Raw genomic sequence first — 27,571 nt, forward strand, 5'->3', positions numbered from 1 at the left:
TACCTTCTACTCTTGTTCTCAATTTCTTTCGACAATTATAAATCGACCTCTACAGCAGCAGCCCAACAATGATGCAAAGCCGAGGCTTAGCCACAGAGTTATAATTAGTTAGCATTCCTGCTCTGGCTCTCCTGCTAGTGGATGGGACAAAGACTTGTCTGTTTTTTTCTCTCTTGCTCAGCCGGAGTTTGAGTCCACGTTACTTTGAGTGACGGCCGGGATGGCCGCTCCATTGTCACTCTCCGTCTGACTGACTGACTGACGTTGGGCTTCTTTCTCTCACTCGGCTCCTTGCAGCTCAGCCCGGGAGGAGCAGCAGCAGAGGCGGGGCGGGAATGGGGGAGAAATTAGACCAGCTACAGACAGACAGCCAGCCAAGCAAGCAAACACGGCTCCAAGCGTCCTTTTTTTTCTATTTTTTTTTCCAAATGCATTGGCCCGCTTCCATCATCATCGTGATCGGCGTCCCGCGGTTACCCACTGGGAACTGTGGAAAAGAGACAAAAACACCAGGCAGCTCCGCAATTTGCTGCGTCCTGTCACCGCCGTCTGTGATTGACAGCGGGCGCCCGCCTGCCCGGCCCCCATTGGCCGGAGCCCGCCGATGACGACACGGCCCCACGTGTGGCAGATGAGCATCGCCGCGCCCTGATTGGCGGAGCGGGTTTGGGAGGAAGAGTCGGACTGCGCGTGTCTACATTGGGTGAGTTATCATTGTGACGAGGGGATGGGAACCGCGTGTTAATGTAACCAGTGTGTGTCGCAAAGCTGGTACATTGTTTTCCATTGTATCAATTATATCCATTTAAACTTCGCATGGTGTGTACTGTAGGTTTATCCTGGTGGATATTCTGCAAGCGAAACAAGAATCTTCCAAGAAGATTTCCTGGGGCGCCGCAGGAATTTGGACTCCTTGTTACAAAAGTGGCAACTGATTTTTTTTAAAGAAAAGAGGTTTCCTCTTTTAACACCGAGAGGAGTTAAGCCGAATTTCGTAGTCTCTCGCAGAGTGAGGGGTTTAAAATATAAATCGCCCCTTTCTTTGGGACCAGAATCCAGGATGCGCTTCCAGTAAACATTGTGTTTATTGTATTTTTTTTTGTTTTCGGACGGGGCTCTTACTTAATGTGCATTTCTTAAAGGAAATCGAGTGACTGTTGGAGCAACGGAGCCGAGTGTGGCCGAGGTCGAGCGATGTTTCCTCAGGGCAGGCATCCTGTAAGTAAAGAAGGCATCGCAGCTGTGCCAGCCCGGGCTGGGCCTTTGTTGATTCATTGTATGATCTGTATCCCAAGAAAGTAAAGGACCTTGTTACCTAATGTTGTGTTGCCGCGCCATCAGCCGAGTAACGAATGCCATCTTAAAAAAAAAAGGCGCTTACATTTTAGCGGAAAGTCAGATCGCAAATTGCTCTGAATCAAACGCGGATCTGTTCGGCTCGCTTTTAAAATGTCATCCTGTTAACGACCGTCCTGCTGAAAGTTGGGATAAAGGATCGCAGTCCTGTGAAGCTTACACAAAGCAACAAAAGCTCCAGTGTTTGGTTTCGTGAATTGACCTTGCCCTCTTTCAGCATCGTGTGTTTGCTTCAACAAGTCTGTAGGAAAGTTTTTTAGCATAAATATGTCTAGGATGCGAGTTGCATCGTACGCGGTCTGGTGTTTGTGTGTGTGTGTAATACTTGTTTCTTTACTCAGACGCCGCACCAGGCTGCAGCCCAACCTTTCAAGTTCACCATCCCCGAATCGCTGGACCGTATCAAGGAAGAGTTCCAGTTTTTGCAAGCTCAGTATCACAGGTGAAGTAAGCCCCTCATTCTCTGCTTGGGAAAGTATGTTTCTTTCTGCTGGTCAACCCCGTCGCCAGTGTTATTGGTTTGTCTGCGGTAGGTAGTCAATGGTTACTTTCCCTCAGCCACAAAGCGGCGCTCTGGCTGCGGGTAGATTTGGGTTTGTTTCAAAAGGCTCTAAACAAACCACAAATGTTATAAAAACAACAGCTATTCAGATCCGGACCCGGCCGATTGCAGCTTTTTTTGCAACTAGTATTTCGGATACATATCTCGGAAATAACAATTGACAAATGATAAAACTCGGTTTAAGAAAAAAAACTAAGCAACGGGCGCAATAGCCATTATATTCAAAGCTTTATGGATTCTGATCCTTCCATTGCATGTAATATCGAGTGCACAATAGAATCATGTTGCCCTTTGATTATTTAGTTCTTTTATTTCTGTCATTTCTGCAGCCTCTTACCATTGAAATCTGGAAGATTTATTCAGGTTGCCGTGTGCACTGTTTTATATTAAATTATTATTATTCATTTATTCTGCTCCCTTAAGATGAAAGAAATCTTATCTTGTATATTTTACAGTCTCAAGTTAGAATGTGAAAAACTGGCAAGTGAAAAGACTGAAATGCAGCGACACTATGTCATGGTGAGTACCATGTATCTTGTGAAATTGAAAACACAACCATGTGCTTTTTAGCTAATTATATTTCCCCAATGAACTGGAGTTATTAGTTATTTGTTTGATGCCATTTGACAACCAACTGAAATCATGGATAAATTTGTGAATTTTAGTTTGCTTTCTTTTACAGTATTATGAAATGTCTTACGGATTGAATATTGAAATGCACAAACAGGTAAGATTGGTTACATTTTATTTTACAAAGCATTCTTAAGAAGAAAGAAGACATTGATATATAAAATGAAAAATGTGTTAATATGTTGATTTAAGTCTCTATCAAACTCTGACCTGAAACATTTATATCAAGGGCGGCTTTCAAGATGTCAGATCCTGATGTCTGGCAAATATTTAATTTTCAGCTTTTTAATTCATTGTAGTGCAGTTAATCTAGATTACAGTAAAATATAGATTTGCAAACCTTTATAATTAAACACCAATATCGCGTAAAAATTTGCATGCTCTTGCTATACAGCGTTTGATTAATATGGTGGGAGGTATAGTGCATATGCAAAGGAAATAGTGTATGAAAACTAATGCTACCTTAGGTACATTGGACCTGATTTAAGATGAGCAGAATCTTCTGTTTCTCCTTGTGCACTTGTATCTTGGATGTGAAGAAAAAAATGGCTTATTGTGGTGTAAGATGAGATTGATAAATTGATATATTTTCAAATAATACTTGATGCAATTGTTATCTATCTGAAGTATTTGAGTGGAACAATTTGATTATCAAAATAAGGCCGTGGAAAGGTGGGGTGGCCATGTCAATGCAGGGAAAGCAATAGATAAAAGGCACTATGATGTTTAGTTGCTCTTTACTAAAGAGCATTAATTGCAGGATGTAGGCAATTCAAAAGAGGTGTTGTTGATTTAGAGCTTAAGGTACTATTGACAAAAAGTTTTTACAACACTGATTTTACTCCTTTTACAGAGATTATCTTTAAATTGACTAAGATACCGGATCTCAACCTGAAATAATACAAACGGGGTTTTAGTTTGAGGTGTTGCTTTGTTGGTGTATGTTCTTGACATTTCACTAGAACTGAGAAATTGTGGCTTGATGCATTGCTGTAACCAGTAAATGTCAATCAATGTACTGTGCACTTTGTTTTAGTAATGTTGTTTTTGGTGGGAAAAAAATGGTTCCTGTGTAATTTCTTTGGCTGTCAAATGCTGCAGTGATATTTATGTGCATAAATAAAGCTTTCTAAGTACAACTCTTTCTTCGGAATGCAAATGGATTGTCCTGAAGTGCTGAATCGCAACCCTCTGGAGCACTGAGTTTGTACGTTATATTTAGTTGCATTTTAAAGATGTTTTTAATGCATGCTGACTTTTATAGCTGCAAATTTCAAACACCATTGTAACCATATAGATTGACACTGGCATTTGATCACAGTTCTTAAACTGATGACGTCTAGGCCCGTTGGGTGTAACTTGGTTGAAACTGGTGCGTTTTGCTGACTGATCACCAGTGCAGCCTAAGTGCTCATTATGTTGTAGAGAGGGCCTATGCCGTATTATTACGTTTGACAAGCATTCTCTCGGGGGGGGTGGGGGATGCTAGGCTTCTAACAGGCTGTTATTCTCTCTTTTTATGGCTCATACTCTTGGATGGCAAGTGAATATTGTATTAAGAGTGGGAGGTGAGGGAATTGTCATTTTGTCATGGCTTTGTTAGTTGAAAATGCATACGTTAACATATCTCCAGGGCAAAGCATCCATCCTTCTCATGGTTTGTCTTCTGAGTAGACATTCTGCTTGCTTTTTGTGAATACCACCTGCAGGGTTATAGAGTTGTGAGCAAATGCTTTTTATTCGGGCTTCAGTGCTTTTCATTCATGGTGTAATACCCAAGTCATGAGAAAAGAGAATTTGCTTTTCCATTGTTTCTTTTATAAGCCAGGACTTTTTAGCATATGCAGAAACAAGTGTCACCTGAAAATGAAGAAATAGATGTGTACTGATTATGGATTTTGTTTTTTACTTAATATATGGATTTTGTTTTTTACTTGTGAAGTGTGTTTTTCCTCTTTTACTTGAGAGACACATACATTCTCATTTGTAGTTAATGACTTCTTGAAATTGTCTCAATGTTTACATTCCTCATTATGATGCAACTTATATTTTTGTTTTGATTATAACCATGTTGTTTATGCAAGTGAGGTCATGATTTGTTTCTGGATAGCAACATGCTTGGGTGGGGGGAGGGGGGAGAGAGTGAGAAAATCTTGTATCTAGATTTTATTGCTGTTTTGGCTCAACCTTGTCCTGTTGAATGTTCCAGTTCTTAATGGTTTCCTACCCTAAGATGAGGCCAATTTTTAAGGGGAGGAGGATTATTTGTTGGCTGCAATCATACAATTTAACTAGCAGTGGATTTGAAATTGCTTTTCTGTGCTGCAGAAAATTACTTTGTCCCAGTGAGGCATATTCATGGTTTCCACTTGTGGTGTTGTTGGCCTGAGTATAACTTTTTATTATTGAGACTACACATGATGTCAGTGTGGACTTAACATGTTTGTTTTAGTATTGAGTTTACAATTGCACACTTTTTTTGTCATTTTAGGCAGGAAATGTTTGTGCTAGGGATGGGGAGAGAGGGTGGCATGAGGTGTAAATACTAAATGCTGTACTAACAATATTTTTTGCTTTGACAATAAACATAAAATTTGATAAATGTAATTGGAAGATACGATGGTGTTAATGGGGTTTGTGCCATGGAGTTGGTGAACATGCCTGTCAATTGCTATGGTTAGACTATTTGTCTGCTTTCATGGATGGAATATAATGCATGCTCACTACAAATGTTCTTGTTAACTGGGCTTTTCAAAATAACTCAACTGATACAGCAGTTTATGCTCGAGGCGGATTTTATTTAGGAATAAATTTGGCTCTTGATGGAGGATAGCAGAATTTTTTTTCTCCCCATTGTTAAATTTATTCATAAAACTGATATTTTTAATTTGTTAATTGGAAGTTTTACTTGCAATGAGAGAGGATCTTTTTCCTGCAGGCAGTTTGACTTGTCTGGTATTTTTCTTGTACTTTATGTTCTTGGATAGATTCTCAGCTTCTCCATTTAATAGTTTGAGATTCCTTTTATAATAATTGTTAATGTGAGAAGCAATCATTCATTGCTTCATACAAAATGTTTGTTGGGTTTGGCTATGGTGTGTAATTAAACATGAAAATTTATAATATATATAATACATATGTGATGATTTGCTTCACTTGCAAATATAGTAATTCTCCTAAGGGTGGGAGAATTCCTGTATCCAGATTTGTTTTTTCATCAATGACGTTCAAGCATTGGAGAGTTATAGTCAAACATTGTTAAATGTGTAAGGCAACTTGTCGGAGGAATAGCTTCAAATCACTTCAATAGATTAAATTTATCCATCAGATCTTGCAAATAACCTCCGATTTGAGACATGGTACTTGTATGTTCAGCCTCATTTAATTAGTAAGTGAATGGAACAGTTCCTACACTTTATCAAATTGCACGTTTTATGGAAAATACCAACTATTTGTAACAACCTTTTGAGCCCGAGTTTATTTGTTGACATAACAGTCTTGCCATTTCTTTAATTTGTCTAGTCTCGTGCTGATATCTCAATTTGTGTGCAGATATCTGTAAGGCCCATTTAATTACAGAGAAGGTCATATCTTTTGTATCTTTGGGTCTGTTCATTTTATTAGATTTTCATCTCTGTGGCCCTTGACGGGGATCCCTTTGGTTCTCCAAAGTGGCCAAATAATTGCTAGTGCTGATACTGGAGTTTTTAATCTCCCTTTTTTCATTAGGTTCAATTGAATTGCTTGAGGGTGCTGTAGATGACTTGTATTTAATTTTTATGACGTAGTGCCTGGACTGAATCTTGCATTTGACGAGCAATTAACATTCTAGCAGCTTCTACATTTTTTTGGGTTCTAGTAAGTAGCTGAACTGCAAATTGCATTTTATTTTATGAATTGATATTCCAAGGCTTTTACATTTTTTGTATCATGTTATTAATCACCTTTTTTGAGGTGCATTTCAGGTACTTTTAGACTATAGAGATACAGTGTGAAAAAAGGCCCTTCGGCACAGTCCCTGCTGATCAGTGATCACCTTGTACACTAGCAATATCCTATACACTAGGGACAATTTACAGATGCCAATTAAGCTGCAAACCTGTATGTCTTGAGTGTGGAATGAAACCGGAGCACCTGGAGAAAACCACAAGGTCGTAGGAAGAAAGTACAAACTCTGTACGGACAGCACCCATAATCTGGATTGAACCCGGGTTTCTAGCGCTGTAAGGCAGCAACTCCACTGCTGCACCACTGTGCCTTTTCAGCTTCTTTGATTTAAATGCCTGCTGCTTATTTTGCAGACTTTTGATCAGTTTGAATGTGATAGTTTGTGAGCGGGGTCCAGAAAATATAAACATTGTTTGTGGATTATTTGGGAAACTTCAGATTTATGTGTCAATAATCTTGGCTATGTATTGATAATTCAAGTTACTGTATTAATGTAGCTAACTGCTTGGATCCAAATCTAATTCAAGGAGTTTTCAAGGTTTTTTTATTTGTATGGAACAATTTAATCTGCAAACTCAAATGGGGTATTGCCTTGAAGATGGTTCATCTAAAGAGGGGAATAGTTTGTTAGAATATTTTTTATGCAGTTGACAATAATAACGAAAAAAATTAAAATCATTGAAAACATTAGCGACGCAGTGGTGCTGGTTTCCGACGGGCATGGTGATGGACGCTCCACACATCTCTGTCCTCCATACAGCTGGCAAGCTCCTCTTTTGTCTCTACATATGCGTCTTCCATCAACGTCTTCAGCATTGTCTTGTTTGGTCGTCCCGGGTTCCGTCTTCCATGGGTGGAATCCCACAGTACAACCTTGTTTGCTGGTATTTCTGGATGGCGGTGGCAATGACCAGCGAGCCTCATCCATCTCGACCTGATCTTCTCGGTCAGAGGTGGAATCTTCCCATAGAGCTGGGCGTTGGTGGTGTGGAACCTCTAACTGAACATTAAGTTCAAAGCTCAAATGTTTTGAACTTTTCTGAACATTCGGTTGTAGGTACCATCGAGAGACTTGGAAAGTGCTCGAGTGAGAGTCCATGCCTCACGCCCATACAATAATACAGTTGCATGGAAGAATTTCAGTTTGAGACCCTTAGACATCCGAGACGTCCAGATTTTCCCATGTTATTGAGGGCTTTCCATGCGAGGCCTTTCCAGACCTTGATGTCATTCTCCGAGCTCTGCATACTCGCTCCCAGGTACTTGAAGTCCTCCACTTTCTTGAGAGATACACCGCCACTGGTCTTAAGAGGCTCGCGGTCACCACCGTTGAACGCCTTGTACTCCCTTCTTGACATTGAGGTGGAGGCCCACTTTCTCGCAGTCTGTCTCGACCCTGCTGAGAAGCTCTTGTGCTTCCCCAATTTGGTCTGACAGCAGGACAATGTCATCAGCGAAATCGAGGTCTGATGTGGACTGACCCAATTTTTCTCGAACGCCTTGGGGTGATTGTGAAGCTGAGGTCCTCGTGTTCCTTGAGCGCCTGCCTCATTGCATAATTAAGTACAATGACAAAGAGAAAGGGTGCTAGCGTGTCTCCCTGTAAGATCCCCAAGAGGATTTCGAACACTTTGCTCTGGCCATCCGGGGTGCCAACCTTGGCCGTGGTGACCAAGTGCATATCCTCAATGGCTCTCAGGAGACGAGGAGGGATACCACAAGCCTTCAAAATCCTCATCATTTTGCATCGATGAATCGAGTCAAATGCCTTCTTGAAATCAATGAAGTTTAGGATGACCGGCAGGTTGTTTTTCTTCACCTCAATGATTCTTTGGAGGGCAAGGATCTGTGTGACCGTGTTCCTCTTCTCTCTGAAGCCGTTCTGCTTGTAACATAGCTTTGGGTTGATAGCAACCCTAATCCGGTTGAGAATCAAGCGGTTGTAGACCTTGACCAAGACACATGTCAGGCTGATGCTACGATAGTAGATGGCAGTCTTGTTCAGGCTTCCAGATTTGGGGACGGGGATGATGTTGGATTGTGACCATTGTGTTGGCTTGTCATTCGTCATTAGCACTGTTGCAGAACTTGAGCATGATGTCGTCGAGCTCACAGTTTTTCAGCACTTCTGGAGGGATGTTATCAGTGCCTGGACTGACTGAATGATATCTGAATGACTGACTAATAACTGACTGAAATGCCAGATGCTTCTCTACCAACCTGGGTTTTTTTGGAAAATACTACTGATAAAGTGAAGTGTTAATTAAAGGGTATTGACATGAGCCAGGGATTCTTGACACTTAAAGCTTGCAGTGCCTGTGTATCCTATCACTGTCTTGGGTAAACAGTTGCACGGCAGATTATCTAGCCGGTGACCAGTCACTATATTGACAAGTGTAGACACAATAAAAACTGTATTAGGAGACCTGCCATAGGGATTTGCAGTAAATATATTACGGCACTCAAGTGAATTGCCAATACTGTTTATTTAGCATTTTGCAAGGGCATTGGTATTATGGATTTTTGCTTTAGAGGAGAAAGGCTATTGGAAAGAATTGGTGATGTCTGTGGAGAAATTGACTTCATAATCCCATTGCTGTTTTTGTGAGTCTTGAACTTGCTGGTGTCTGCTTGTGAATTGCAGGAATAAGACGAGAAATTGGGGATCAAAAAATGTCAATGCATCTCCAGCGACATAGTCCAGCTAATTGGTGCTATTTTAGCTGTGGGTTATTTCAATGTACTCTATTTATTTAGGCCTCTTAACCTATGCCTTCTGCTTCATATAGGATTGTGAAGATTTATAGTAGACTTGGACTTTGTCCTAAAGCACTTTGGCACCTCCAACTCCTGAAAGTTAATATTTCATAATTTTTCACAAAGAGGCAGCATGAGATTCTGCTGACCAACATCAAATGTAAGGCATCTCACTATGAACATAATTGGATGGAGCACTCAGTCATTAGTTTCCATGTGATTCCAGATTTGGCATTCAGTGTTTCTATTTCATTCTAATGAACGGATTAGAATGTATTGCAATGTGGTGAAATGAGGCTCAAACTGCTGATAAGAATTAATGCATTCAAACCGAGCAGTGTCATGACATGCTAAAGATGTGAGAAAGAAACTCCCAGCTTCTTGATGACAGCTTGGTGTCGGTTGGCTGTGGTTCAGAGATATTTCCAGCCGCAGCTGTGCAATAATCTTTACATTGTGGAGTGAGTGGCTACCAGAGGCTGTTTCCATAATAAGAGTAAAGGTATTGGGGAAACGTGGGAGGTGGGAAAATGTTTTTTGTAGATTAAAACTTTTTTTTTAATGTCTCTTTCTCCCAAATTGATCTGTAGATGCAACTTTCTAAAAAGCTGTTGAGTTTTGTAATATAATTGTTCCAGATTGTGTGAATTTCATGGTCAAATTTGTAGCCAAGTTGAATTTTGCATTGAGTTCTAGTGGGGCATGGACTACATCTTGTGTTTGAAATGTAAATGTTTAGGAGGCAATAAAATCATGTTTTTGCTGTTAAGTACTAGGTCCTTGTAGATGACTAAAATTGCTTATGACAATCATATTGGTTGTTTATGGCTCAATTAGAGGTGGCTTTTTGGATAAGATGACAGCATTGCCCCTTTTTGATTGGTCAGGCCATAACAATTCACATACATGTACATCTTTTGGCCTAGTATGGCATCTTGCAGCACTGCACAGGAGCAGTCTAGAAAAAAAAAATATGCCAAAGGAGGAGCCACTGATGCAAGTCATTTAAAAAGCTTGGTCAAACAAGAAGGTATTACGGAACATTTGAAATGCGAATGGGTCCTAGGGAGGGGTTTCCTGTGCTGAAAGGCTTGCGTTTCAGTAGAATGTTCGTGACCTCCAGGATTTCCCAAAGCACTTTGCCTCCAATTAGAAGTGTGGCTACTAGCATAATGTATATTACACTGGACAGCTGAAGGCACAGCTGCCAATGATGGGGCAAAGTAAGAGCAACGTGTACAAGAAGCTGAAGAGTTAGAAGGCTTGAGGCGGTTATATTGAAAAAGAGCAAAGGCACGAAAGGAACACAAGGATGAGAATGTTAAAATCGAAGTGATGCCAGATCTTGGGACACCAAGTACAAAGGTGATGAATGAATAGTATTAATGCAATGCGAGGAAAGCAGAATTTTGTATGGGCTTTAATATATGTTGGAAGAGCGATGGTTAGCCATTGAAGCATTGGAATAGCTGAGCCGAGAGGTAACAAAAGCATGAATGAGGCTATTGTCTGCATGTAGCTTTAAATACAAAATTTCGATTCTATCCTTGTTAATGGTTCTGCAAAGTGGAAGTGAATAAGGATTCTTAAAGGAATATTACATCAGAGACTTGTAAATTTGATTGTGGCAGTGCTGTTGAAACAAATCATTGCATTTGAGAGTGATAGAAAGACAAGATCTCCAATTACCGAATGATTTGGGGATTAGCTTCTGTTGCTATGGAGACTGGCTGGAACAAATTAAATTTTAAGGAATGAAATAATCTTTAAATGCTTCTGGGAGCACAAATTTGGCAGTAGCACTTACATGGATTAAATTTGGGTTGACGAGCTATTGTATAACATTTGTGTCCCAGAAATCATCTTTGTAACAAGAAGTGACATAGACCACAGTGTGTTTCCTTTTGAAAATCTAACCTGGAAAGCACTCCAAAATACTGAAAGTGCAGTTTAACTTACTTTTGTGAAATTTGCTAACTACCAATGGAGAGCAGTTGATGTGATGGAGTTGGAACACTTGTTTTAGTTCACAAAATGCTGGAGTAACTCAGCAGGTCAGGCAGCATCTCAGGAGAGAAGGAATGGGTGACGTTTCGGGTCGAGACCCTTCTTCAGACTGATGTCAGGGGGGCGGGACAAAGGAAGGATATAGGTGGAGACAGGAAGATAGAGGGAGATCTGGGGAGGGGAAGAGAGGAACTATCTAAAGTTGGAGAAGTCGATGTTCATACCACTGGGCTGCAAGCTGCCCAGGCGAAATATGAGGTGCTGTTCCTCCAATTTCCGGTGGGCCTCACTATGGCACTTGTTTTAGTTCAGGCTGCTCATTTTATTAACCAATCAGTTATATTAGTGCACTGACTGGTTTTTATTGTGCATTGTAGAAATTGTTTTGAAAATTGAAAGCCCATGGTGGAATATCTTTTGAGTCGAGATTGTAAAAATATAAAAGACGAGGGATGTTGGGTTGATATCAACAAGACCATTTTCGTGATATCCTTGTGCTTCATATGGGTTATTTCAGATGATTCAGTAATTAGCAGAATTGCCACTTTGAGTTTCCCATTGTCTTACATACAAATGAAAGGCCAACTATGATGACCCAGCCCTGGAAATTTAATTGTATATTTATTAAAACATTTGTCTACATGAAGAGAATTGGATGAAGGCTGAAAAATATTACTGAGCTTCATTTATTACATGGTACCTGCCAACATTCAAACATTTTCTGAAATATATTATGTATTAGTAACTTTATACACTGGAGTACCAAATATCTGGTGCTGAATTTTCTGTTGGCTTTGAGGATGAATGCCCCCCTTGCATATATGATGAAGGGTCTTTGATCTGAGACGTGCTTCCCTTCACACAGATCTGGTTTGAGGTGTTGAATGCTTAGAAAATATCAATTTTTAGAATAGATTTCCAACAACTGCAATTTATTTTTGTGTTTCACAAAAATATGAAGGCAATTTCTGTCTCCCAAAATTCATGCTTGATCATTGAACGAATAAACTCTTAAGCGCTGTAAATATTTACTAAAAACTGCTTTTGATTATAACTAAATCAGGAGAAATTCAATTCATAGTCAAAATAAAGTCATTTTTCTGTAAGAAATAATTAATGTGCTTTTTTTAGCTTGATGTTGCTAATGGCTGGTTATTGTGCATTTTTTACCAAAGTTGTATACTATCTGTTTTGCAAATTCTTATTTTTTGTTCAAAGTTGCAAACCTTGTCTGACCAACAAAACTTTTGTTTTATAAGCAATAAACTATGCTACATAAATTCAAAGCCTTTTTCATTGAAGCACCGAACATTTTCTTTGATCTCACAGATATAATGTCACATGACCAGCGTGAACGTTTGTATGTTTGTCAGAATAGTTTTAGGGATTTTAATGCTAATACAGCAATTTGCTATTCAATGGTACTTTATTGCCACATGTACCTAGGTACAGTGAAATTCTTTCTTTGCATAAAGTTCAGTAAGAATCTTATACATGGTCGCAATCATACTTAAAGTGGCAATCCACAAGAGTTGCCATGTTTCTGGTGCCATCTTGTACCCTTCAGGTGCTCCAGTTGCCTCTCACATCCTGTGATGGATAAATAGAATGTGCTGCCATGTAAAATACACTTTGATAGGTACATGGATAGGAAAGGTTAGAAGAGCATTTTTAATATTAATTTCTGGTAATGATTTACACATATGCATTGTTGCATATTTAAAATAGTTGGTTCCCATAGTGAGGACATTTAAAATAAAGATCTATTTGTATATCTACTCCATTTCAAAAGTGGCATGTGCTCCATGGGGTACACTTAGGCCTTGCAGCTGCTCTTGGATGCATATCCATTTTTATTTTGGAAGCAGATACTATTGATCACTTTAAAAAATCAATAGCAGTAGTTTGTGAAGCTGGGAATGTGAATTTAACCTTGTGTTCATTGACATGGAGTGCTTCATTTAGCAGTATAATCTTGCATATCATTCTTTGAAGTAATCGCCTCGGTACTCACAGCAATTATATATTGCTATGAGTTTCTTTTAATGTTCCTTGCATAAAAATATTGCTAAGAATGGGTTTTCGTGAAAAAGATCATTGTAATTGGTGTAAATGGATGATTAATTTAAGCCTGTTAATTTGGTGCATTGTTTTATATATATATTTCTGATTTGGAAAAACCCTGGGGTTGTATGAAAAATCTGAATGGGCTGGAGAATGGGGCTGGATAAACCATGACACTACAGTAAGGGTGGCACAGTAGTGCAATGGTAGAGCCACAGACCTGGGTTCGATCCTGACCACGTGTTCTGTCTGTGTGGAGTTTGTACATTCTCCCTGTGACTACGTGGGTTTTCTCCGGATGTTCCGACATCCTCCTGCACTCCAAAGACGAGCAGGTTTGTATGCTAATTGGCTAATCTAAAATTTCCCTAGCGGGTAGGATAGAACTAGTGTATGGGTGGTTAGCGTGGATTCTGTGGGCTGAATGGCCTGTTTTCACACTAAACTAAAAGACTAAACTAAATTATAATTATTCAGAGAAATAGAGCTCTGAAGATAGCAGGTTCTTCAAATTTGAGCTGAGTTGAAGATATGATTATTCAAATATTATGTTCCATCCACGTTCCTGAACAGGATTAACATTTGAAAAGGGAAGATTAACAAATACATTTTGGGAGTTCTGATTAATTAAGTAGCCTATCTCATAAGTGATGTACCTGGAGTGGATCTCAGTGAAGATTGGAATCCAGTCAAGACCAAATCATTACATTGGGCAGTGGTGCAACTGGTAGGATGGAGTGATATTTTTTTAAGGCATCTTGAGTTTTTCTTTAAATACTATTTTAAGTCCAGTGTGAATCTGTTGAGCAGACTGGTTTGTTGCAACAGTTAATAATAATTCCATAGGTCAAGGTTTCAAGGTCAGTTTATTTTCATATATACCAATTAAGGTACAGTGAAATTCGAATTACCATACAGCCATACTAAAAAAAAAGCAACAAGACACACAACTACATAAAAGTTAACAGAAACATCCACCACAGCGGATTCCCCACATTCCTCGTTATGATGGAAGGTAATAAAATCCAATCTTCCTCTTTTCTCCCGTGGTCAGGGCAGTCGAACCATCCGCAGTCAGGGCGATCGAAGCTCCCGCAACTGGCGGTCGAAGCTCCTTCGTTGGGGCGGGTCGAAGCTCCCGCGTCGGGGCGGTCGAAGCTCCTGAGGCCTGGAGATCCCGAGGTCGATCTCTGACCAGAGGCCACGATGGTAGAGCTCAGAGGTCGATCCCTGGCAAAGGGATCGTGGGCTCCGTGATGGTAAGTCCGCAGGTTCCTGCAGTGGAACTCCCAAAATCGGTATCCAGCAAAGGCCACCAACTCCTCGATGTCAGGCCGCAGTGCGGATGGAGATACGATACAAAAAAAATCGCATCTCCAAGGTAAGAGATTAGAAAAAGTTTCCCCAACCCCCCACAGAATATAAGCTAAAGAACACTAAACACATACAAACAGACGACAAAGAGGGAAGGGACAGGCAGACTGTTGGTGAGGCAACATTGCTGGTAAAAGAGCAAGTATACTTCTAATTGTAATGCGGAGTAACCACCATCCTGTTTGAACTATTTCTGGATCCTATTAGAATTTCGTATTGTAGAGTGTGTAAGTGTTTATGGCTTTTTTTTTTGTTCTTGCAATTGCATGTTGAGTATAAACATAGTAAATAATTCAAGCTTGGCTGAAAAATGCCATGTTGGTGCTCTAAGCTCTTAATTAGTGTGAATCAAAGCAAGCATGCAAAATATCATTCTAGTTCATAATGTAAAATGCAGCAGAATTCCTTCATGTTAATTCTAATGATTCTGAAAAGGAGGAAAGTACTTCAGTAAGGAAGGAGATTGTCAAGCTGGTCATTTGTGAATAAATCAAAAGGCCATCATCACTTTGGCAAGAAAGGATGAATGGCATTGCTTTTTTTAATTCTTCTGATGGACCCTACACTTAAGCCTGCTATTAAAACTGAATGCAAACATTTTGGCGTGCTTCAAGAGCTCTGCATTAGGAACGTAAACAATGAAGGACACTTGAGATGCTGGGCTGAGAGCTGCCAGATACAAGAGCTTCCTCTTGTTGATGTGCTCTGTGTGCCTTGAGAATGTAGGAGGCAATTTCTATAGTGTACCCAGGCCTCGTCATCCTGATTTCAAGTTCAACTCTATATCTGTAAAGGAGACAGTAAATAAACATTAATATATATTCACCTGATGTTTTCATTGCTACAAATATGATTGAAATCTGGAAGTGCAATATTTACATTTTATTCGATCCTGCTATTTTAATATCCTCAATTATTCCTTTCCTCAGAATGTCATTAGATGTTTAGCTTGGTTTTTGAAGGACAAGACTGGATTAGCTTTAATACTGGTGCAGCCTTGTGCCTCCAAAATAGCCATGAAGTGGGCGAGTCATTTTCATGTCAGTTATCCTTGCAACTTGAGCCATTTTAACTCGTTACGTGGCAGAATTAGAGAATGTATATCCGACACTTTTTCCTAAAATGAATGCTCAAGTCTTTTTTTCCCCCCAGAGTAGAGGCTTATAAAACTGGAGTGCATGAGCATGAGGTGAGGGGAGAGATTTTAAGAGGGACCTCACGGGGGCCGGGGACGTTTTCACTCGGAGGGCAGTTCGAACGTGGAAAGTACAGAAGTAGATACAATTGACTTTTAAAACCTTTTGGAAAGATACACCGATCAGCCAAAACATTATGACCTGCTGAGCCAAAACATTATGACCACCTGCCTAATATTCTGTTGGTCCTCCGTGTGCAGCCCCATACGCAGCAGGGTACATGTACTGTGTATTGTGGCACATTCCTCACGTGACCACCATTAAAAGTTTCTGTTGACTCGTGTCACAGTAGATCTTCTGTCAGTTTGGACCAGATGGGATAGCCTTCGTTGCCCTTGCAAATCAATGAACCTAGGGTGCCCCAACACCCTGTGGCCGGTTTGTGGTTTGTCCCTCCTCGGACCACTGTTGGTAGGTACTCACCACTGCTGACCGGGAGCACCCCACAAGCCTTGCCATTTCAGAGATGCTCTGACAGTCATCTGGCCATAACAATTTGGCCCTTGTCAAAGTCGCTCAGGTCTTTACTCTTTCCCATTTCTCCTGCATCCAATGCATCAACTTCAAGAATTGACTGTTCACTTGCTGCCTAATATAATTAACCCACCCCTTGATAGTCCATTGTAACAAGATAATCAATGTTATTCACATTACCTGTCAGTGCTCATAACGTTTTGGCTGATATGGATGGGAAATGGTTGAGAAGGAGATGGGCCAAATGTGTTTGTAGGACTAGCTCAGTATGCCAACTTGTTCGGTGTGGGTAAACTGGGCCAAGGAGTCTATTTCCATGCTGTACAGTTAAAACTCCTAAAACATGATATGTATGTCAAGCATGAGATTTATTTGGTACCATGACCTGATCTAGATCCTATCTTGTATATTTTTATGATGGAATATTTTTGAGAAACTTAAGAACTTTCATATACATTCTTTCCTGATCTTCGATATCCTTAAGTGCCATGCAGCCAGTTAAGTACTTATGAAGTGTAATTACTAAAATAATATAGCAAATGTGGGCATACACTAAATCTTTCAAATAACAGCTTGACAATGACCAGATTTATTTTTTGATACTGATGTGGTATGTGATTAAATATTGTCGAAGAACCTTCTCTTTGAGAATGCTGTAGGTTTCTGACCATGCAAGAGACAGCAAATCTGCCTTAATTCCTCAGTATGGCACTCCATCAATGTTACAGTGAAGTGTCACCTAAAAATGTATTTTAGGTTGTTGAGTGGTATTTGAACCTGTTTCAGTGATGGTAGAGAGTGTAAGAAGGAACTGCAGGAGCTGGTTTACACCAAAGTTAGCCACATATGATTGTGGAAGTGAGTCATGACTAACCTTTTAGTTGTGTGTGTGTATCTGCTTGCGCCTCTTTTTTGATAAAATTTACAATTCTGATTCTATTTTCGTTGAACATCTCAACATTCCTGTGTAATAAGTGTGAAAAATGTCTCGTGCATTACATGTGGAAACAACAACATTGTGTGCTGTCTTGATGTCCCAATAGAGCAAGAAAAGAATATTTCAAAGCCTCAAGGTAGTCATCTTGACAATCAGACTGCAACCTCCGCATGTCTCATTTATCGTCTGATGTGCGGGATAAAAATAATGCTTTATGATTTCATTCTATCTTTCCTTAAAGATGTACCTCCGCTTCAAGTAAAGATATGCTATTGAATGAATGGCATTTAATGAATTTGTCCCATTCTATTATTCATCACTTCTGATGGAGTCCCTACTGAAAATGAATCATTTTAATCATTGAAAATCTTTGCCTTTATGTGAGGTTCAATGGGTAATATGGTATTCTGTACAATTGGTCATAGTATGACTTGCATCCTGAATATTATGCTCAATGGTGCAAATAAGATTCTTTGGATGAAAAAATGTTTCGTTCAATTTCCCTTTCTATAAAATTCAAAATTTCTCTCAAGAAAATCAAAATCCCTTTGGAGAAGTTGGAACATTATGTTAGTTGTTGTGCCCAGAATAGTTTGTTTAAAATCCAATTTTGGCTTCAATTAATTATTTTCCAAGACATTCCATATGTGTGACAGGAACCAGAGGGATATAGGGAAAAGATTCATCTATGCTCACTTTGAGCAGGAGGCCACTCGGGTGATGACTCTAGGATGTGAGCAGGAGGCCACTAGGATGTGCCTCTTCCTAGGGTCACTGTTGCAAAAGTTAAATCAGCCTTCACGAGGGTGAACCCTTGGAAAGCAAGTGGCCCGGACGGAATCCCCGGCCGCAGCCTTGGGAACTGCGTGGACAACGGGAGTGTTCACGAACATCTTTAAACTCTCCCTGCTCCATTCTGAGGTACACACCTGCTTCAAGAAGACTATCATCCAGGTGCCATAGAAAAAGCAAGATCTCATGCCTCAACACCTTCCGTCCAGTGGCCTTGACATCCACCATCATGAAGTGCATTGAAAGGTTGGTAATGGAACGCAATAAATTCAGTCTACCAAACAACCTTGACCTACTGCAGTTCGCCTATCGCCACAACAGGTCCTGGGCTGATGCCATCCATCTTACTGGCACTACACTCATCCCTGGAACACCTTGATAAGAAAGACACATATGTCAGACTTTTATTCATAGACTGGAGCGCTGCTTTAATACCATTATACCATCCAAGCTCATCTCCAAACTCGTAGAACTTGGAGTCAGCACGCACCTGCATTTGGATCCTTGACCTTGACGAACAGACAAAAATCAGTGAGTAGAGGTGACAAATCATCCTATATGATAAACATAAACACCGGTGCATGGATCCATTCTCAGCTCGCTTCTTTACCTCTTACCGATCGATGCCTGTTCAGCTAAATACACATCCAGCTCAATTTGCAAATTCGCAGATGACAACACTGTTGTTCTTGTCAAATAATGACAAGACTGAGTACAGAAAGGAGATTGAGAGCCTCGTAACCTGATGAAAAGACAACAACCTTTCCCTCAACATCAGCAAGCCAAAGGAGATTGTAATCTACTTCAGGAAGCAAAGCGGTACACATACCCTGGTATACATTGGCAGAGCTGAAGTAAATCCAAGGAGTAAATATCACCAGCCACTTGTCCCAGACCAGCTATATTGAAACAATGGCAAAGGGAACACACCAAGGAAACAAGCCTTCCTTAGAAGGCTTAGGAAGTTTGCATGTCCTCAACAACTCTCACCAACTTCTACAGATGTGCTGTAGAAAGCATTTTATCGGGATACATCACAGCATAGTTTGTGAACAGCTCCATCCAAGACTGTAAGAAATTGCAGAGAATTGTGGTTGGAGCCTGGAACATCACACAAACCAACCACCCTTCCATTGACTCCATCTACATCAAGCTGCCAAGGCAAGACAACCAGAATAATCAAGGATGAGTCTCACCCTGGACACTACTCTCCTCTCGTCTCCCATCAGGCAAGAGTTAGAGTTTGAAAACGCGTACCTCCATATTCGGGGACTGTTTCTTCCCAGCTGTTATTAGGCAACTGATCCATCTTATCACCAACTAGAGAGCAGTCCTGACCTACCATCTACCTCATAGGAAACCCGCACAGTATCTTTAATTGGACTTTACTGGAATTTGTCTTGCATTAAATTCTATTCCCTTTGTCCTGTATCTGTACACCGTGGATGGCTGGATTGTAATCATGTATAGTCTTACCGCTAACTGAACAGCAACAACAGGAAAGCTTTTCACTGCACCTCAATACATGTGACAATAAACTAAACTTAAAAAGTGGGTCTCCTTGTGGTTAAAATAATGTTTGGGTCCTTGATTCACTTGATTACCTTGATTCACCTTGATTACAATATACATCAATGACTTGGATGAAGGGATTAAAAGTACCATTAGCAAATTTGCAGATGATACAAAGCTAGGTGGCAGTGTGAACTGTGAGGAAGATGCTATGGGGTTGCAGGGTGACTTGGATAGGTTGTGTGAGTGGGCGGATGCATGGCAGATGCAGTTTAATGTGGATAAGTGTGAGGTTATCCACTTTGGTGGTAAGAATAGGAAGGCAGATTGTTATCTGAATGGTGTCAAGTTAGGAAAAGGGGACATACAACGTGATCTGGGTGTCCTAGTGCATCAGTCACAGAAAGGAAGCATGCAGGTACAGCAGGCAGTAAAGAAAGCCAATGGAATGTTGGCCTTCATAACAAGAGGAGTTGAGTATAGGAGCAAAGAGGTCCTTCTGCAGTTGTACAGGGCCCTAGTGAGATCACACCTGGAGTACTGTGTGCAGTTTTGGTCTCCAAATTTGAGGAAGGATATTCTTGCTATTGAGGGCGTGCAGCGTAGGTTTACTAGGTTAATTCCCGGAATGGCGGGACTGTCATATGTTGAAAGACTGGAGCGACTAGGCTTGTATACACTGGAATTTAGAAGGATGAGAGGGGATCTTATCGAAACGTATAAGATTATTAAGGGGTTGGACACATTAGAGGCAGGAAACATGTTCCCAATGTTGGAGTCCAGAACCAGGGGCCACAGTTTAAGAATAAGGGGTAGGCCATTTAGAACAGAGATGAGGAAAAGCTTTTTCAGTCAGAGAGTTGTGAATCTGTGGAATTCTCTGCCTCAGAGGGCAGTGGAGGCCAATTCTCTGAATACATTCAAGAGAGAGCGAGATAGAGCTCTTAAGGATAGCGGAGTCAGGGGGTATGGGGAGAAAGCAGGAACGGGGTACTGATTGAGAATGATCAGCCATGATCACATTGAATGGCGGTGCTGGCTCGAAGGGCCGAATGGCCTACTCCTGCACCTATTGTCTATTGACATTTAGTGGGTTTTCTGTTGGCTTTTGTGAAAGTGGACAAGGATGAAGCTTGAGTGAATGGCACCAGTTAGGCAATTGAGAAAAGAAGGTAAATTGGATAATCAAGAGTTATGCGGGAATATGGTTAATGTTCAATGAAAGATGTACGCAATTCCTTCTGTAATTTGAGATGTGATGTGATTCTCCCTGTTTTAAGTTGTGGCACAAAATCTATGATAACTGATTAAATTTGTCAAATTGTTAAAATGAGAATGTCTTTAGACCCTTGACTTTAGAGGTACAGCACGGAAACTGGCCCTTCAGCCCACTGAATTTGCGAGGACCGATGATACACCAACACTATCCTACACACTAGGGACAATTTTAATTTTTACCAAAGCGAATTAGCATACAAACCTGAATGTCGAGTGTGGGAGGAAACCGGGGTACCTGGAGAAAATCCACTTGGTCACAAGGAGAATTTACAAACTTTGTACAGACAGCACTCGTGGTCAGCAATCGATCCCATGTATCTGGCGCGGTAAGGCAGCAACTCTACCATCGTGCCGCCCAATGTCATGCGTATACTTGGCTCCTTCAATAATCTGTGTTGCAAGTACACAAGGTTTTATTGGGGCAAAAGTCCTATACTCAATTTCAGAATGTTTTTATTGTTCCTCTGGTTTCAACAGAATTCACAGAAATGCTGTCATTCTTGTTATTGAACAAGGTGATAAAACAACAAATGCATATATTAAAACCCTTGAGCTGCTAAAACAGCTACTTCGGTACTTTTCAAAAGTATTACTATTATTCATTCTTTAACCATCGATAAGATGAAGCAGAAGGAATTTTTGGGATGGGGGTTAGATGGTTAATGTGATCACAAAGTGAGAAGGGTTGCGGATAACCAATGTAAATTAAATGGAATCTACCTGGATTGGGTTCCTAATGCCAGCCTGGGATCTGGAGGGGAAGGCCCCCTTTAAATGGAGTGTAAGCAGGCATCGCAGATGCTGGAAAAACTTGCTTCTGCACGTCTAGCCTGTGGGCTGGCAGGGCATGCATGCTTCATTGAAAATTATGGAAGTGGCATCCAGATGTGTATTGCATACTATTGCACATCAAGGGACTGTCCATATGTTCTTCAGGAGGGTGAAAGACATGGATCAAAAATTGCAGACTGTAATCATTGCAGTAAATGTCCTTTTACAATTGTATTTCAGTATTCATTGAAATTGATCAGGGATGTGTACAAAAATGTTCTACACTTTCTGGGTCATTTTATTTCAATTGCGTACTTTAAGCTTCATGCATGTCCTTTCATGTGATCAAGAATGGGGGAACTAGTACCTTGAGCCTCTTCCATGGAAAAAAAACTAAGATCATAAGATTGTATCTGTCAAAATTGCTTCTCTGTATTTTTGCCCATACTCAGTATCTTTTTACCAAATATATACTTCTCAAATTTAAAATAAACATCTAATTTATCATCAGAGTTCCACCCCAAATTGCAGGTAATAGTGTTCATAACTTTTTTCTTAAAAGCTTTGTTGTTTTTAGACACTCTCCCCTGACTTTAGACTGCCAAAGATCAGAAATAGTTTATCTAGATTCATCTTGTCAATTCCCTATAATGCCTTAAAAATAATGCAAATCTGAAGTGATCAGATCTGATCAGACGACTGTGTTTTACAACTTTTTGGTCTCCTGCATTATAGTCTTTTGGATATAATGGCTGGCAATCTAATATTTTGTATAGAGGTTTGTCATTTTAATTTGTATGAACAAGTAATCCAGTAATCTCTCGAAACAGATTTAGCTCTTTCTAGATTCTCATTATTTAATCTTCCCATTTTGGACTTTATTCTCGCTTTCATTAAAATCTATTTACCTCAGCTTTTCCAAGGAACATAATTGATTAATATTTGTGGTATTACGTTATGTGGCGCTTTGCCCCATTGTGTAAGTTAGTTAACAGAGATGGTGAATAAATTAAGCTCCAACTTTGATCCTTTATGCCACATGCCAGATAGAGAGTACTTTGTCATTATCTCAATTCTGTTCAGCCAGTTTCCCAAACAGTTAAATAATTTGCCTTCAGTTGCACATTCTACAACTCATTTTGAGGGAAACTTTCAGCCATTTCTGGCAAGATTGTAAATGCACTTTGGGTTCATTATGTTGTCTTCCCCTCTTCACTCTCGATACCCAAGAAGCAGTGCACAGATGCTTTTTCTGAAATTGAATTACCTTGAAGCTTGTGTAAAATTTAGTGCAGCAGGAAACATTATTTAAGTTTCATTCCAAAAACCTCAAATCTTCACTGTTTCTTTAAATATTTTTTTATGGAATCTGAATGAATTACATTAAAAATTGTATGCTATTAAATCTATTTACCTAATGTGTATTAATAGAGGTTGAATGGATTGAAGACTTCTCATTCATACAGGTAGACAATAGACAATAGGTGCAGGAGGAGGCCATTCGGCTCTTCGAGCCAGCACCGCCATTCAATGTGATCATGGCTGATCATTCAAAAATTCGTGGAAATAGCATAAATTGCATGTTTTTTAGAACTAATATGTTTGTACTCTGTTTGATGTGAGTGTAGCAAATAATCTAGGCCTTCCTTGGTGATGACATATTTTGCATTTACTTTCTCATTCTGATTGCATACAAAATTCTCTCCTACAATCCTTTGAAGAAAACGATCATATTGCATAATGGGTAATATAACGGAGACTAGTCAAAGTCACAATTTGAGTTCTGGTATCCTTCCAGATTGTGACATAATTTAGGTAATGCATTTCCTCCAGCCTGAGCTTTTAAATTCTTGGCATTATTGGCATCTTGAGCAAGGTCAGTATTTTCAATGTTGGAATATCCTCTGTGTCGTTGTCGGTGGGAAATTCCAGATTTTAATCCAGGAATGGCAGAATGCCACCGAGTTAAATTCTGTTTAGCTTCGAGCAGAACCTAGAGGTTTTTCTCAACCCAGTTAGATGAGGCCATGAATTTGTGGTATGCCGATGAAGAAGCTTTGATGAATTGCTGCATTGAATCCCACAGATAAAGCACATTGCTGGTAGTGGAGGGTTTGAATATTTTAAAGTGGAGGATTAAATGCCAACTATGCCCAATACTTTAGCTTGGATCAGGCTGCACTCCTTGAGTATTTTCAGAACTACGCTTATAGGATAACTGGGAAACTTCTTCACATTTCTGTTGCATTTGTAGGTGGCGGAAAGGCTTTGGGAAGTTAGAAGGGATACTTTGGTTATTTTTCCTGGTCTTCAGTATATTGTTGTGGAATCTCTTGTTTTCACAGTGATGGAAATAGAATACAATACAATACAATATATCTTTATTGTCATTGTACCCAGGGGTACAACGAGATTGGGAATGCGCCTCCCATACGATGCAATAATTTAAGTAATTAACAGCAACCCAACGAAACGAAACAATTGTAACAGTTTTTAGACAGGGTAAAGTGCAAGTTGATCTATGCGTTGTGGCCATCCGGCTCAGCAGGACCGGTTCATAGCAGCTATGGCCCTGGGGATGAAGCTGTTCCTGAGTCTGGAGGTGCGGGCGTAGAAGGCCTTGTATCGTCTGCCCGATGGAAGGAGTTCGAACAGACTGTTGCAGGGGTGTGAAGAGTCTTTGTGGATGCTGGTGGCTTTTCTGAGGCATCGTGTGTTGTAGATGCCCTCCAAGTCTGGTAGCTGTGTTCCGATGGCCCTCTGAGCTCTATGGACTACCCGCTGTAGAGCTTTCCTTTCTGCCTCCGTGCAGCTGAGGTACCACACAGGGATGCCATGCGTTAGGATGCTCTCTATGGTGCAGCGGTAGAAGGTCGTCAGCAGCTGTTGGGGTAGACCAGACTTTTTCCAGTGTTCTTAAGTAGAACAGTCTTTGTTGTGCCTTCTTGACCAGCGCAGCAGTGTTATTGGACCATGTTAGGTCCTCCGAAATGTGAGTGCCCAGAAACTTGAAGCTGGACACTCTCTCCACACTCCAAGCTGGGTGAAGTTTGGATAATGACTCCTGCAGTGGCATCCTAGAGTTGTGATCATTGACCTCCATCTTCTTTGCTGCTTGACAGATCTCAATTCATTAGAATGTTTTTTTCTTCTGAATGCTATTACTTTTTATGTGAAGGTGCATGAATATGAGGTATTCCATTACACTGGATATGACACAGTAACTGACTATTTATCCCATCCAGTTCATGTTGGTGTCTATATTGCACTCAAATCTCTTCCATTTTTTAATCTAAATCTATCATTGTAACACACCGATGTTTCTTTATCCCTAATTGGATTTATTTGTAGATAGATGGCTTCTCACTGTGCTCTTCCCTGCAAATATTCTACCTGAATCTTATTCTGATAAAACCTTTCATAATTTTATTGTCACTCCCTCAGTCTTCATTACCAAAGAGAAAAGATCATTATATTTCTTATATCTTTGTAGATCTTCTCTGCGCCCTCAAGTGCCTCTATCTGTTTTTTCTAATAATCTGGTGCACAACTTGCACGCAGTTCTTGAAGTATGGGTTAATTAAAGATTGATACAGGTTTTGCCAACTTTCTTACTGTTTGTTTCTGCCTTTCTAGAAACAGTTTAATATTTTTAAATGATCTTGTTAATGTGTGGCACAATTATTAAAGATTAAAGATTAGTGTATTAGACCTCAAAGATTATGTTGTTCCTCTATCCCATTTTGTCCTGCATCTTTCAAGACTTCCATGTTCCTTGTACTGAAATATTCTAGGTTATTTTTATCTATTTTCATTTGCCTTTCCACAATACTAGGTGTTTTCATCCATGTCTAAAAAATTTAATTCTAGTCTAAATCACTTAAATTTTTTATTCTTCTTCACAATGGGACTTCGGTACTTCTGTTTGTAATTGAGTTCAGCTAATCCAATAGAGCTGCTGCCTCACAGCGCCAGTCCCAGGTTCCATGCTACCCATGGGTGCTGTCTGTGTGGAGTATTTTGTGATCTCTCTGTAACTGCATGCATCTCCTTGGGGTGCCTGTTTGTAGACTAATTGGCCTCTGTAATTTGCCCCTAATGTGTAGTGAGTTGATGCAAAAGTGGAATAGCTTAGAACTAGTGTGAATAGATGATCGAAGGTTGGCATGAACTTAAATGGGCCAAATGGCCTGCTTCTAAGCTGTATCTCTAAATATTTGTGGAATGTTCATACACAAGATGCTTTTGCATTTTTAAAATTTCTCATTGCTATTGTTAACTAAAGAACAACCAGACACCATGGTTTATACTTGTCTCTCTTGCCACTGAACAGGTATTTTGATTTGTGTGCCAAGTCTGGCAGGGCCCGATTAAGCTAGTGCGTGGCCCACAACATATGTTATAAAGGGCCTTAAATACGGGACAAGGTGACGTCATCCCCCACGCCCCATGTGCCCTCACTAAGCCAGCAGCCACGTGCTCCTGCTCCACCAATGGTGGTTGCCCGGGCCAGGAGGCAGGTTGCTATGCAGCCCCTGTTAGGCGGCGCCCAGGCCTACAGTGTCTGAAGGTAGACACAAAATGCTGGAGGGAGTAACTCAGTGGGTCAGGCAGCATCTCGGGAGAGAAGGAATGGGTGGCGATTCGGGTCAAGACCCTTCCGGGCCAGGGGGAAAGGCAGCAGTGGCGGTGAGGTTGGGGGTTGGTGGAGGCCGGGTCCTGAGCCTGGCGTTGGGCCTGCCCTCGGCTCCCCCATCCCCCCCTCCTCTCCCCGGCCGACTCAGCACCTTCCCCACACCGCCCAGAGTCCAGCGGCATCGTCGCAGCAACATGCTCTGGCCCCTCCGAGGGCCATCAGTGGGAGAACCGCTGCCGTCTACCTACCACACTGAACATCCCTGCACCAGGCCAGGACTCCCCCTTTCTCTCCTCCCACCCCAACTCCACGAATGTCGTCTGCCTGGGCCAGGCGGGTTGCTACGCAACCTCCGTTTGGCGGCGTCCGGGCCTACAGCGCCCCTCCCTGGGCCTAATACGGGACAAGGGCGTTCATGTATGGGACATCCCAATTTAGCCCAAAATAAGGGATGTCCCGGGACAGTTGGCAACCCTAATATAATGGCACTGGAGATATCAAGGGCAGCTCTCTCAGTGTTAATAATGGCGGCTACATACCATGTTCTCTACTGGAGAGAGAGAGAGAGAGAGAGAGTCAGAGAGAATGCGTGCACTGGATACGGAAGAGGCGAGCTTCAGGACAGAAGAAGAGGCTGGCGCCCGACGAGATTTTGCAGGGAGATAAGAGAACCGTGTTAGCCTTTCAACTCTTAAGTTTTTGTACTCGGTCTCTAGTGGAACATTTCTATCAACCTTCTGAGTAGGAGACGGGCAAGCTACCAACAGCAAAAGCATATTTCTAAGTAGTTTGATATTTCAAGAGCTTTGTGAAGCTAAAGATATTAACCACATTGTTGAACAGCAATTTAGCAGATTTTTGATTACAGATCATCTGATAATGTATATCATATGTTTAAGTATTTGGAAGCATGATTTAAAATGCAAATTACAATCTCCAGAGATTTTAAACCACTTTTTAAAAACTAATTACTAACTTTTTAACTAATCATTTACTGACATTTACCTTATAGCAAGTACTATAGAAGTGATCCTTTCAAAAGATTTGACACAAAAGGTGCTCTCTTAACCCAGTCAATAGACAATAGACAATACGTGCAGGAGTAGGCCATTCAGCCCTTCGAGCCAGCACCGCCATTCAATGCGATCATGGCTGATCACTCTCAATCAGTACCCCGTTTCTGCCTTCTCCCCATACCCCCTCACTCCTCTATCCTTAAGAGCTCTATCCAGCTCTCTCTTGAAAGCATCCAACGAACTGGCCTCCACTGCCTTCTG

General features: G+C 40.8%; 1 protein-coding gene across 7 annotated transcripts in view; it reads left to right on the plus strand.

Annotated features, from left to right (window-relative positions):
- The first annotated feature begins 654 nt into the window (after positions 1–654).
- Positions 655–27,571, plus strand: part of LOC144592027 (transducin-like enhancer protein 1) — a 126,894-nt gene continuing 99,977 nt past the window's right edge. For 4 of the 7 annotated variants that reach the window (XM_078396202.1, XM_078396205.1, XM_078396206.1 and 1 more), the window contains exons 1-5: positions 709–771; positions 1,143–1,218; positions 1,698–1,798; positions 2,374–2,437; positions 2,601–2,645. In XM_078396202.1, coding sequence (XP_078252328.1) covers positions 1,195–1,218; positions 1,698–1,798; positions 2,374–2,437; positions 2,601–2,645 — 234 coding nt within the window. In that variant the 5' untranslated portion in view covers positions 709–771; positions 1,143–1,194. The other 3 variants (XM_078396203.1, XM_078396204.1, XM_078396208.1) reach the window with 3 other exon arrangements.

Source organism: Rhinoraja longicauda, chromosome 3 (genome assembly GCF_053455715.1).
Source record: "Rhinoraja longicauda isolate Sanriku21f chromosome 3, sRhiLon1.1, whole genome shotgun sequence".
NCBI classification, from domain to species: domain Eukaryota; kingdom Metazoa; phylum Chordata; class Chondrichthyes; order Rajiformes; family Arhynchobatidae; genus Rhinoraja; species Rhinoraja longicauda.